We start from the raw sequence: 12,809 nt of genomic DNA on the forward strand, positions 1-12,809 counted from the left end.
GTTCTCCAGTTCCAAAGTCGGCAGCTCTGGCCATAATGCCACATTCTGGGGAGAAGTAGGTTGGCAGGCAGGAGTCACTTGAATGCTCTACTTTTTATGGGCTTGAGGCTCCAACAAGACCTCGGGCTGAACCAGTGGCAGGCTTCAGACTTGAGCCTGACTCAAACTTTCAGTGGCCGGCCCACCTCTAATAATTTCCCCAGTACTTGGAGACTGAACAGACAAACCAACATTAGTTACCGAACAGTGCACAGGCTGGCCTCAACATTCACATTTTGACGAGTAGGCATCGTGAATGATACAACTTTTTTAACGTTAAAAACCATTTGTGCCCAAAAGGTCAGGGAGGACTCATTATAGCCGATTTACCCCAGTGCACAGCACAACACTTCAAAGGGGACCCCACTTTTGTCAGCTAAATCATGAACACTCTAGCAATTTCTAAGTTTAAATCTGATAAATCTTCTTCTTTATCACGGATATGATGTTGAGTTCAGTTTAATTAAATCTGTCATGAAAAAACATCAGAGAACAAATAAAGAATAGTTACCCACATCAATTTGTAGTAGACCATTCATATATCACTGCTGCGCACATAGAAACTTATTTTGTTCTGTAGGTATTTTTCAAAATACTCAGTTTTAAAACTTTAGAACTTGGCATAGGGGAATACTCTGTCACAAACGTGACAGATATCCTGTCCGCCGTATTACAATCCCATTATATCCTATTGAGATTGTAATACGGCGGACAGAATATCCGTCACATTTGTGTATTCCATCTGCGAAGCTCTAAATCAGGCCCTTAGATAATGTCTCATATAGAAAGGTGTGTGATTGTTCTAGGGTGTTCCACAGCTCAGTAAAACCAATCATATATTTTGTCATTTCCCTTTTAGGATCTCGAATTGCCAGTTGGCTTCCCAGCTTTTCAGTGGAAGTGATGCATACCACCAACATCCTGGGCATTACCCAAGCAAGCAACTCTCAGCTTAATGCTATGGTGAGAAGAGTTATTGCTTTCTCTGAACCAGTTTGTCTGCTTGATTTGTAATGAACATTACTCTTTTGGTGCAGCTTTGTGGTCAAATTAGAAATACCAGAGCAAGTGTGCAGTACCTGGTCTCATTTCATTTTAAATAATGGTGAAATTACAGCTTTGTTCTGAATTTATCAGTAAACCTATATATATATTTTTTTTTTACCTCTCCCTGTTCTACACACTGATGTTGCCAACAAGGTAACTCTGTAATTAAGACCTTAAAGTGGGAAGATGTATTGATTTATATTGTCAAGTATTTTGAACTCTACTGAAGCTGACTTTGCTAGGGAATTATATTAATGTAAGAAGTATCTAGGTCTGTGAAACCCTGTACACCAAGTTTTAGAGAGATCATCTGAGGGCTCTGATAACTTAAAGGGAAACTCCGAGATGTTTTTACCAGACATATGACAAGCTACTTGTTTACTAGACTTGGAAAGCCTTACCCCTATGCTTAGTCACTTTACAACCTGACTTTTGGGATGTCTATACTGACAGACCCAAAAAACAGATTGCCATTTGTACTCCACATAAAAGATAGCACGGGTGCACAAAAGGTCTTCAACAGCCTCATCTGCACCACTGACTTCCGTATTTCAGCACCTTTTATGCTTTCATGAGGTTGGGTGTATTCTGATCACACAGCCTTTTGCTCAAAACCTTCTGTGCCTATTTCTGGAGCCAGTGACTACCCCTGATGGTGTTCTGTATTTTAAAGATCACTTGCTGTAAAGTGTGCCTGAACTGCAAACACAGATTGATTTATATCACCTCACACAGTCTTATTGATGTGCCCGGGACCTGAGCATCCTAAAATGTTTTACCTACTTTGGGATCCCCTTTGGTATGGGTTTCAGAACAAATTTCAAGTGAAGTGCAGATACCTCTAGCTTCACCCTCGTTGGGTTGAATACATTGTTCTGAGGGGTAAATGAAGGAGAGCTTCTAGTTAAGGTAATCTTTTCATAGTAGCAGTCTCTGGTTAGGTCAATATCTAGAAGATTTCCTTGGCACCTACACTGCTGAACATTCTTCAGTCCAAGGTGTTTATGTATGTTAATATTTGTTTATACCCGAGGTGCCTATGCAGCCTAACATTGGGAAGTGTCTGATGCAATGTTGCAGTTCAATAGTTGGGTCCTTACTAAGTTTCGTACTGACTCCCTTCATTATCTACTTTTGCAACACCAAGCAAAAAGTTTCATAAGAATCCTAGGGGGCTGTATTATAGGTAAGGCACACTGTCCTACTCCATGCAAAAGTGCACATTTACGTATAGGGCAAGTTAGGACAGTACACAGCATCACAGCAGTTGTTTTGGCACCAGTGCAGGCTGATATCAAGCATACACTAACAGTGTGTTAGCGAAAGGTGAATCATCTTTTTCAAGCTGCTGTTCTGTTTTTCACTGTGCAAGTGGTAACTGCTCTGTCTTTCAAAGGAGGGACAAGTTCTCAATGCAGTCAGGTCAAGTGAGTGACTACACCAGCCTGCAGTGGGGGGTTGCCTTCAGGGTACCTGGGACCTCCTTTTCCTCCTTCCAATGTACACCTTCAGGGTGTTCACTAACTGTGCTCCAAGTCTATGGGTGCACAGTCAGTACACCTTTGAACTGCCTCTGCACCCATGTCTCTTATACAGTGTGGACACAAATGAGGGACAAGTTCTCAATGCAGTCAGGTCAAGTGAGTGACTACACCAGCCTGCAGTGGGGGGTTGCCTTCAGGGTACCTGGGACCTCCTTTTCCTCCTTCCAATGTACACCTTCAGGGTGTTCACTAACTGTGCTCCAAGTCTATGGGTGCACAGTCAGTACACCTTTGAACTGCCTCTGCACCCATGTCTCTTATACAGTGTGGACACAAATGATTCCCTCATTTGCATGGGGACCAGCCCCCTAGAAATTGTATTAGCACACATTTAGCGGTGGCACATTCTGTATTATATAGGGCAATATATACACTACAGCCCCATGACATGTTGAATCATCAATGCAAGGTACAGCTCCCAAAATCCTAGTTCTCCATATTGTCTCTCTTCTGAGTATTGACTAGCCAAGACTTCAAAATGTGTGAGCTTTTCACACCTGAATAAAGACGCAGGGAGAACAGGGACATGTCTTTGGAACCCCTTGCCTCTGTGGCATCAACAGGAATGACTTTTCACCATATGACTGACATCACTTTTTCTTTCTCTCTCTCTCTCTCTCTCTCTCTCTCTCTCTCTCTCTCTCTCTCTCTCTCTCTCTCTCTCTCTCTCTCTCTCTCTCTCTCTCTCTCTCTCTCTCTCTCTCTCTCTCTCTCTCTCTCTCTCTCTCTCTCTCTCTCTCCCCTTCCATTTTCCTCCTGCTATTCTTCCTTTGTCCCTCCCTTAAGTCTCTCCCTAACCATCCTCTCTCTTACCCACCATCACCTCTTTCCCTCTCCGCTGCTCAACTTCTCTCTTACACACCCCTGTCTCTTTCCTATTCTCCCCCTTCTTTATTAGCCTTATCCAGCATCCTAGTTTACCTTCCTGTTCTTCTTCACTCTCCTTTCTAACCTCCCGGTCTAACCTCACTCCCTTTCATGATGGATCGTGGCATGGGGAATGTGTAATTCTGCTTCTCTGTCAGCCATCAATTTTTGCCTTCTATTATCAGTGGTAAACCCATTCCATGTTAAAGTCACTGTTGGTTTGATCAACCCAAAGTGCTATCAGGCCATCCCTATCGCATTTATGCTGTTTGAAAGAACATGTTACCATAATTGAGCTATCTCGTCAGCCTTAAGTTCTGTGGATTGCCCATATAAGGAAACCTTGGTGCAGAGAGTATTTGATCAAAAGCCAATTACCATGGCTTGAGGGTCATCTCAGTCACGTTTTGGCTCTTGTAGAAAGCCTTGAAAGATGCACTCTGATCTGATTAAACTAGTAACTGTGTTTTGGACGAAACTTGTACTTGCATTGGGACTGCTTTTCAAACTGGCCCAGTGCATGATAAATAATTGCCTCTTCCAATCAGAAGTTGCCTTTCATCTGAAAGAAGTCCACCATTTGCGTGAAACAGGACTCTGCTTGTTGATGTCTATCTAAGTGCAGAAACAGAGCTAGAACTCTAGAGAGAGTCTGCTGGTGTGACCTGTCATAGAAGAAACCATGCTACACTTAGTCTTCTTCGGGATCTCAGTCAAAATCCAAAAATAAAGTTAAGAATGGTAAGCTGAGCTCATCCCGCTCTAGTCCCGCTCCCTCTGAGAAGTCTCCAAAACATGAAGGTGCCCACTGATTCTGCTCCTGTTCCCCAATTCTGCATCTAATCCTGATGCTCCCTGAATCGGCAGTGACATTGTAACAGATTTGGACTTTCAAGGAGGCCAGGTTGTATATCTGTGGCACCCTGCCAGCTCCCACTGGTTCCAGTTCTGGCTTTCAGGATGGTTGGAGTTCTCCAGTTAGGTTACCACTGGCGGGAGCCATCCTCTGCACTTTCTGTGCCTCTGAAACCCACTCCAGGATCAGCTCCAACCCCATGACCTCACTCTATTTCTGGTACCATGTTCCGGTTCCCGCCATATCAAAGGTGCAGCTGGAGAGTGGTACTGATCCTAGTGTCCTATTCCTGTCTGAGCCGAATTTGTCCCAACCTTGATGAGGTCATGTCCCAGAACAGTCCTGATGTGACCGGTTCCTGTTCACTGTGATTCAGACAGACAGCACCTTTACCTAGGAGCCACTGTCCAGTGCTCTAACAACTTTTTGGATCGCATTTTGACTAAAGCCAGCAAGCCATTCTTTGGCAACAATAGAGACAATGGCTATTTATTTTCTTTGCAAAATGATAATTTCTATTTGAACCTACAAGAGACCAGTGAACTGAACACTTCCCCTGACACGTGGCTGGGTTCTCCTCCTGATCTTTTAACAGATGACAGCCTCATTTGCTGTGGTGATCAGAAGGGCAGCTGAAGTCCTGGGCTTATAGTTCCGATTTGTTAAAGTAAAAACCAGATGTCCTCTCTGAATTTGTACAGTCTGGGCAGGCCTTGCCTGAGTTCTTGCTGGCATTGAACAAAGCCCTGACACCTTCATTGGCACCTGGGCCAAATCTTGCTCCTGTGCACCTGTAAATAGACCCTGCCTTTTTGATGCATCATCCTACTCAGGAGAGCTTAGTAGTTCATGCTTCTACTAGTAGACCCCTCCTTATATGGACTCAAAGAGAATTGAGGCTTTCAGGGAAATTCTCTTCAGCTAGTTTCATCCTTCACTCAGTGAAGGCCAGCTATTGGCTTGGTAGTTACTCCCATGCATTATGGGACAGGTTTCCATAGATCTTGCTAGCAGTCCCAGTGGAATTATGCACCAACTTGTTGCAGACCATTAAGGATAGTCAGGCCACAGGCAAATATGTTGTACGGTCAGGCCTTGAGAAGATTTACTGTTTAGGCAAAGGAGTTGGTACTAGTGTTGTGCTTCTGCGCCATGTATGGATGAGGCCCACATGCTTCTCAAATGATGTCCATGTGTTAGTTATGGACATGCTTTTTGATGGGTCTAACCCATTTGTCGAGAAAGTTTACTCTGCCCTAGTGCACTTTGTAGAACATAGAGCCATAGCATGCTCCCTGGGTCTCCCAACAGCAGCAATACAGTATTCCCAACAGTTCTTCCCTTTCAAGGCATTGCCAAGGGTTTGGCATATGGGCAGTGCCAAAGACCATCACCCCCAACTAAAGTCACCCCAATACTGTTGGGGGTAGGATATCTTTCAAAGAGTGCCCAGGTCCACAGAACAGTGGACCTTCCAGTCCCCTCCTCCTCCACAGCAGCCTCTGAGCTGCTTTGTTTTCCCTTAGTGGACACAACCACCCTGTGGATGTAGAATCTGTTATTTCTTCCGTGGGTGGCGGGCCATAACATCCGATAGGTGTATCGTATTGATAGTTTAATAGGGCTGTGCCCTGCCGTTCCTTTCCTGGCTGCCTCTTTCACATCCAAGCAGCTTTTGGATGGGAACTTGTCTATTTTGCTCCAGGAAGTACAGGCTCTGTTGGCGAAAGGATCCATAGAGTGTATCCTGGTCTCAGAAATGGAAACTGGATGTTGCCCTTGCTGTTTCCCAGTGTTGAAAACTGAATGATTGTCTTTTGTGCTGTTTTAGATCTCCGATCCCTTGATTTCCTCTGGCGGACGGAAGGACAAATTTATGATGCTCACCCTGGGTCATGAGCCATCTGCCCTATATTCAGCAGACTCTATGGTAACACTGGTCTTTCAGATTACTTACTTCCGTGTTCCTGACTTGCAGGCTCACAGGTGCGGTTTGCTGTTCAAGGTGGGCTGCAAGCATTTTCAGTTTGCTGTGCTCCCTTTCTGCCTCACCAGTACCCTTTTGGTATTGATGAAGGTGATGATGGTGGTCACAGCATACTTTTGGATGTTAGGTGTACTGGTCTTCCCCATTTCGATGACTAGCGGTTGAAGACGGCCTGGCTGCAAACAGTGGTGGACCATCTCCAGACAGCGAATCTCCAGACATTGTTGGGGTTTACCAGCAATGTACAAAAGTTACACATGACCCCTTCTCAGAGGCTCCCTTTCATTGGGGCCATACCGGATACAGTGTGTTAACAGGCCTTTCCTTGGGATCAGGAAATCCAGGACATATGAGCTATGATACTGGTATTTCAGCTTCGTCCTGGGTTTCAGTGAGGGTGGCTGTTGAGGCTTCTTAAGCTATTGTCCTCCTGCATCCTGCTTTGCGACCGTGCAGGTGGCTTATACAGGCTCTACTGTAAGATCTGAAGCCTCTGTGATCCCGCCACCAAGGGAATCTGTCGGATTCCATCCAAGTTTCAGAGGAGTCTGCAAAAGATCTGCAGTGGTGATTGCTCAACTGCAGTACGACCAGCAGTTGGACCAGCAGCAGACCCTTCTCCCATCCCGATCCAGCGCTGACTGTGATAATAGATGCATCACTGCTGCTTTGGGGAGGTCATCTGGGAGAGGTGGAGAGGTTGTGGTCTGCAGCAGAGACCTCTCTCCACATCCACTTGTTGGAGAGTCATGCCATTCACTTTGCATTGAAAGCCTTCCTGCCGTCCATCAAGGGGAGGCTGGTTCAGGGCTTCATAAGCAACACCGCTGCCATGTACTATTGCAACCAGCACTTGGGGATGGGGCCCCTTTTCCAGGAGGCATTGCGCCTCTCGATCTGGTTGAATCTTCAGGACAGTTCCCTGATTGTTAGCACCTAGCGCATCACGAATGGCAGTTATACTTGGGGGTGGTGCAAGGCATCTTCAGCAGTGGGGAGAACCATGGGTTGATCTTTGTCACTTCAGAAAACCCTCATTGTCTACACATTTGCTCTGTGTGCTGGAGTTCATCAGAAGACACTCTCTTAGACTTATTCCACCTAGCGTGAAACAATGGACTCTTGTACGCCCTCCCATTGCTACCGCTCCTGCCCCACATTCTGAAGGAAATAAAGAACAACCAGACCCAAGTCATCCTAATTGTTCCAGATTGGGCCAGGAGATTGTGGTGCCTAGACTAACTAGAACTTCTTGTCATGAGCATCTGTCCTCAGATCAGACTGGCACTCTGGAGGATCTTCTGTCACAGCAACAAGTTAGGTCTTGCATCAGGACTCACATGTGCAATTTACACCACCTTTCGTGGAAATTGAGCTTCGGCATTTGACTACATTCAATATTTCTCCTGAAGAATTGATTGCCACTTGTAATACAGACCCGTTGCAGGCCAAAATGTTGGACGTCCAGTTGTTTAATTTATCTTTGGCACATCAAGGACTTGTTATGGGTATAGTTAAAGGTTATTTGTCAGCTCTTATGGCCTTTTTCCATTTACTGGACCAACCATCCTTGTTCAGATCACCTGTTGTGATGTTTTCTTTCCAAGAATTAATCGACATGTTTCCTCCTAAACCTTTTGTGATACCACAATGGGACTTTAATTTGGTTCTAATGTTTCATATTTGCACCCCTTTTGATGCATTGCATTGTTGTCCTCGAAGTCTCTTGTCTCTGAAGACAGTCTTTCTCATTGTGATATCTTCATCTCATTGCATGAGCTTCACGCTCAGTCAATCCAGCTGCCCTACACCACCTTCTTCCCAGCGAAACTGGTACTGAGGACTAGAGTGGCCTTTATACCGAAGGCTGTCACATTACTTCATGCCTGCCAGTCCATCACACTTTCCGCGTTCTTTGTTCCACTTCACCCCTCAAAAGATGATGAGAGACTTAATTTTTTTAACTCCAAAAGAGTGCTCAGTTGAGTGTACCAAATACCATTGAGTGGATGATCAGCTCTTTGTGGAGTTCGCTGGGGTAAAGACAGACAAGGCTCTGCATAAGAGGGCTTTATCCAGGTGGACAGTCTCCTGCGTTAAGATCTGCTAAGCTTTGGCCAAGAAGCAGCTTCCAGAAGAATTGAAGTCTTGTTCCGCCACGGCCAAAGCCACTGGATTGGTGCCCAGAGTACCTGTCCTGGATATTTGTCAGTCTGCAAATCGGGCATCAGTGCACATTTTCACAAAGCATTATGTTTGAGACGTGTGGCTCTAAATGTACATGCTGTGTATACTCCTGCCATCTAGTGTTGGACCCAGATCTGTGCAAGATGTTTTTCTTCGAAGAAGTCCTTCGAGTCGCGAGGTTCGGCGACTCTTCCTCTTACTGGTAATGTGCATAGGCATCGACTCCATTATTAGATTGTTTTGTTTCTGTCATCAGGTTCAGACGTCTGCCTCCATGCTCTGGTTTGAGACTGTCATCAGTACTCTTTCCGGTTCCCATAGGTAACTTCTTACAATTGGTATTGTTTTTGATCGCATATCTAATTTTCCCTCTGTTCCGGGTTAACTCCTTAACCTGTGCCCAAGTGATCCTGGGATTGAACTAGTTTCTCCTTGGGGCCTCGCCCTCTGAAGTTCTTCTTTTCTGTCCTCACAGGGTACCATTTGCCAGGAACTTACAAGGGTGCTAAAGTCTTTGACAGTTGTGGTACAATTGAACATTTGCCTTGTTTTAGGGGAAAGAGCACTGCCACTGGGGCCTGGATACCAGGTTCCCAGTGCACTACCAATCAATAACATCGGTATCAGCGAGCATAAAGTGGGGGTCACCATGTCAAAAAGGGGCACTTTCCTATGGAAGGGCAGCTCATTTCCACAAGGTAGACCTTCATTCAGTGCAAGAAGAGGAGGAGTTATTGGTAGAAGCACTCTCAAACACACAAAGGACCACCCAGTTCCTGAAAGGGCTTAAAGGCATGCGCAAGACAACACATGACGTGTTTAAAGAACATGTAAAGGCCTGAGTGTTTACCCTAGGGGTTGATATAAAAAAATTTAAAAAACAAGCACTCGCTTTCCAGCCCACCATACTTGGGTACACACTGCACTGACCTCCTGGTCGATGTCTGCTGCCCTCCCCAGCTCCTCTGGCTGCTGCTGCCTCTGCCGCTTGCCTTGGACGAACTGAAAGTCTACTGACTCTCAGTTCGAGGCCCTCCTCAACCCGCAGGCTCGTCCCTGCGCCTCATCACTGGTGGTATAGTGGCCATCACAAGAAAGTATTTTCCTTTTCTTTTCGTTTCTCTGTCTCTTTCACTCTTCCATTTTCTGCCTTTCTATCACCCCTCATTTTTTCCAAGTGTTTTTTCCTTTCTCCCCTCTTCCTATGTCTACCTTCCCCCCTGCGAAACTCCTTTCCTTTCCTGCCCTCCCGCCTCCCAGTTGACTGCACCCGCCTCCCCTTCTTAATAGCAGCAGCAGCGCTGTGAGAGGGCAGCTGCACTCACCTCCTAGTCGGTGTCAGCTGCCCCCCCCCCCCAGCTCCTCTGGCTGCTGCTGCCTCTTGCCTGGGATGAACTGAGATTCTCCTGACTCTCAGTTCGAGGCCCACCTCCATCCGCAGGCTTGTCCCTGCGCCTCATCCCTGGTGGTCTAGTGGCCATCACAAGTATGTATTTTCCTATTCTTTTCTTCTCTCTGTCGCTCTTTCACTCTTGCATTTTCTGCCTTTCTCTTCTATCATTTGCCTTTTCTTTTCCTCTCTCTTTCCCTCTTACACATTTGCATTATCTGCCTTTTTCTTCTATCACCCCTTGTTTTTCCCTGGTGCTTTTTCCTTTCTCCCCTCTTCCTATGTCCCCCCGCGAAGCACCTTTCCCGCCTCCCAGCTGACTGCTCCCCCCTGCCTCCCTTCCTTTCTTAATGGCAGCCACGCAGAAGGTAAGCCCGTCTGTGCCCTGACCATGCCCAGCGCCAGGAACCCGGATGTGTTTCAGTTGAGCCCCCCCCCCCCACGCCTTAAGACCCTCACAGGTGAGTAGCCACGCTTTATAAGCATTGATTGATACATCACTGGCGAGCTACCCCCAGACTCACTAGTAAAAGCACTAGTGGTCAATGCTTCACTTGAAAGCCCCCCAGGACTACAAAAGTAACAAATATGATGCAGCTGGGAAGAGAGTTGCAACACAATCTGCAACCCATTGATGAATTGCCAATTCCGTTGGGCTCTTGGGAATTGATGATCATGCCCAGTAGGATGAGATGAGAGAGGTCATACAGCACCTATCAGGTCACTATAAACCGAGAGTTCAAGAAATAGTATTACTAGGCTAAACCATTTTTAATACATCCATTAGGTGTACCTTGATGCAGCTGACACTGCAGCAAAACACATTAACTCAAGCATCCTTATTGGAGGCATGCCTGGCTTCGAATCTCCAGATGTATGCCAGAGGTTCAGCATCACCTGATCACCTTATTGTCTGTTCAGCCTTTTGGTCCTCAAGTCAGTCAGATGCTGGAGAAAATTTAAAAAGTTACAGACACTGCCAAGGCAATGGGAGCTTTACAATCTCCTTCCCCTTTAACTAATTTTCGTCACCCACAGTTATGCAGAGGTGCAAGCACCACTTCCCCTGGGGCATACACAGCTTATCAGAGGCAAAAACAGCACACCCAAACTAGAGGGTCATAGAGAGGGAATAATAACAGAGGTAGAGGTAAGTAAGGAGCAGCTAAGCCTGCCACCCCTACCAAACATTGACTTCCTTTCTCTAACTCCCCCACCCAAAATCCATGCAACACCTGTTGGGGGAAGACTGTAGAGGTTCCTACCACAATGGTGCACTTCACTTCGGACCAGTGGGTCCTAGCTGTTGTGACACAGATATATTGCCTGGAACTCATTGCAACCCCACCAAACATTCCACCATGACCACACTCCTCCTCCCTCCCCCCTCACATCTGCATGTTCTCAAAGAGGAAGTAAAGGCTCTGTCATAAAAGGAGACATTGAGCCAGTGGCATGCCTTGCCACCACAGATACAAGGGGGTGTACTATCTGTATATTCTCATCTGCAATGAGGACGGTTCTCTGAGGCCCATCCTAGAATTGCAGCCTCTCAACAAGTACATAAAATCAGCGGGGACTCTCTAGACAGCCAGCTCTTGCAGGGGGGACTCCCAAGTACCAGCAGGCATTGGGCCCCAGGAGGCGGTCCTTTGTCATTACCACACATGCCCTGACTCTGCACTACTTAAGTGCCTCACTCTCAATGCAGCGCGGGCCGCGCCCGGGCCAAGGGCAGGCCCATCCTGCGCCTGTTAGTGACAGGAAGAGGCGGGGCATGGCCACTCCCCTTTGCTTTACTCGTTAACATCTTCAGAAGAGCTGAGTGAATCAAGGATCTCATAGGCGCACCTAGGCTATCCATGAGGGCGGATATATCTGAGACTGTTTTGTAACAAAGAACAATCATCATTACATCAGGTCCTGAAGGCCAATAAACTGCTGTTTGACTGGCTACCCATATAAAAGACTGCTAGCACTTTGTGGGTGAACGATTTCAAGCCGGTATTACCTCTCTATAACGTCAGAGGTTGGGTGTGTCCGGGGGGGCGTGTCCAAGATGGCGACCGGGTCGGACGCATAAATCGCAGCTCCGACCCGGCCTACAATAAAAATCCTGTACAAAGACGCCTTGACCCGCTGCGGGGTCGAGAACCATCCCCCCCAACCGCGGAATCAACAAGACGGAAGCGGTGGCGAGCGGAGCGCCGAAGGAGCTGCCTGGGGCACTTGGCTCACGTCCGATCCGCGGGGCGCTCGAGGCGCCCATCCCCGCCGTATGATCGCGCTGGGAGGCGACCGAGCGCTGCTCGCACCAAAAAGTCGGAGCGGCCTGGGCCGCGATCGTGTGGAGTGACTGGGCTCCCCATAGGCGGTAAGTGGTGGCTTGCCTGCGCAATCGCTTCACCTCGGGGACCCTGCTCCATCGGGACTGCAGCCGGCGGACGCTGCGTGGGCTGAGCAGGCGAGGTGCGCGGGCGCTCCATAGACCTCCTGTGCCCCTCTGGAGGACACGAAGGCCCTTAGTCAACCAGGGCAATAGCCGGGAGGCCACCAGGCACAAAGGAATATGGACACTTGAAAGGCTAGTCCATCACGATTCAGCCATCAAAAATTGCAGCCGCGAGGGAACGAACCAGTCCATCACAGCAGGGGCAAACAAAGTAATACAAAGCCTAGATGGAGGGCCTGTGAAAAGATAATACCACATCAACGCATGAAATCAACAGGAACGCAGCTAGAAACAAACTGCAGAAGCAACTGATCCAAGTGGCACCTACTAGTAAGTGTGTAGAAGGAAAAAGGGGAGCCGCCTGACATCCTCAAGTACTGTAACGCAGTTAAACCCCTCTGCACCATTTTAAACACGCCACCAACACCAAAGCACCTAGC

General features: G+C 47.2%; 1 protein-coding gene across 1 annotated transcript in view; it reads left to right on the forward strand.

Moving 5' to 3' along the window:
• AMFR (autocrine motility factor receptor) overlaps window positions 1–12,809 on the forward strand; it is a 487,879-nt gene that overhangs the window by 308,522 nt on the left and 166,548 nt on the right. Inside the window, exon 10 of the mRNA XM_069215844.1 lies at window positions 899–1,002. Coding sequence (XP_069071945.1) covers window positions 899–1,002 — 104 coding nt within the window. The remainder of the gene's footprint in view (window positions 1–898; window positions 1,003–12,809) is intronic.

Source organism: Pleurodeles waltl, chromosome 12 (genome assembly GCF_031143425.1).
Source record: "Pleurodeles waltl isolate 20211129_DDA chromosome 12, aPleWal1.hap1.20221129, whole genome shotgun sequence".
Classification (NCBI taxonomy): domain Eukaryota; kingdom Metazoa; phylum Chordata; class Amphibia; order Caudata; family Salamandridae; genus Pleurodeles; species Pleurodeles waltl.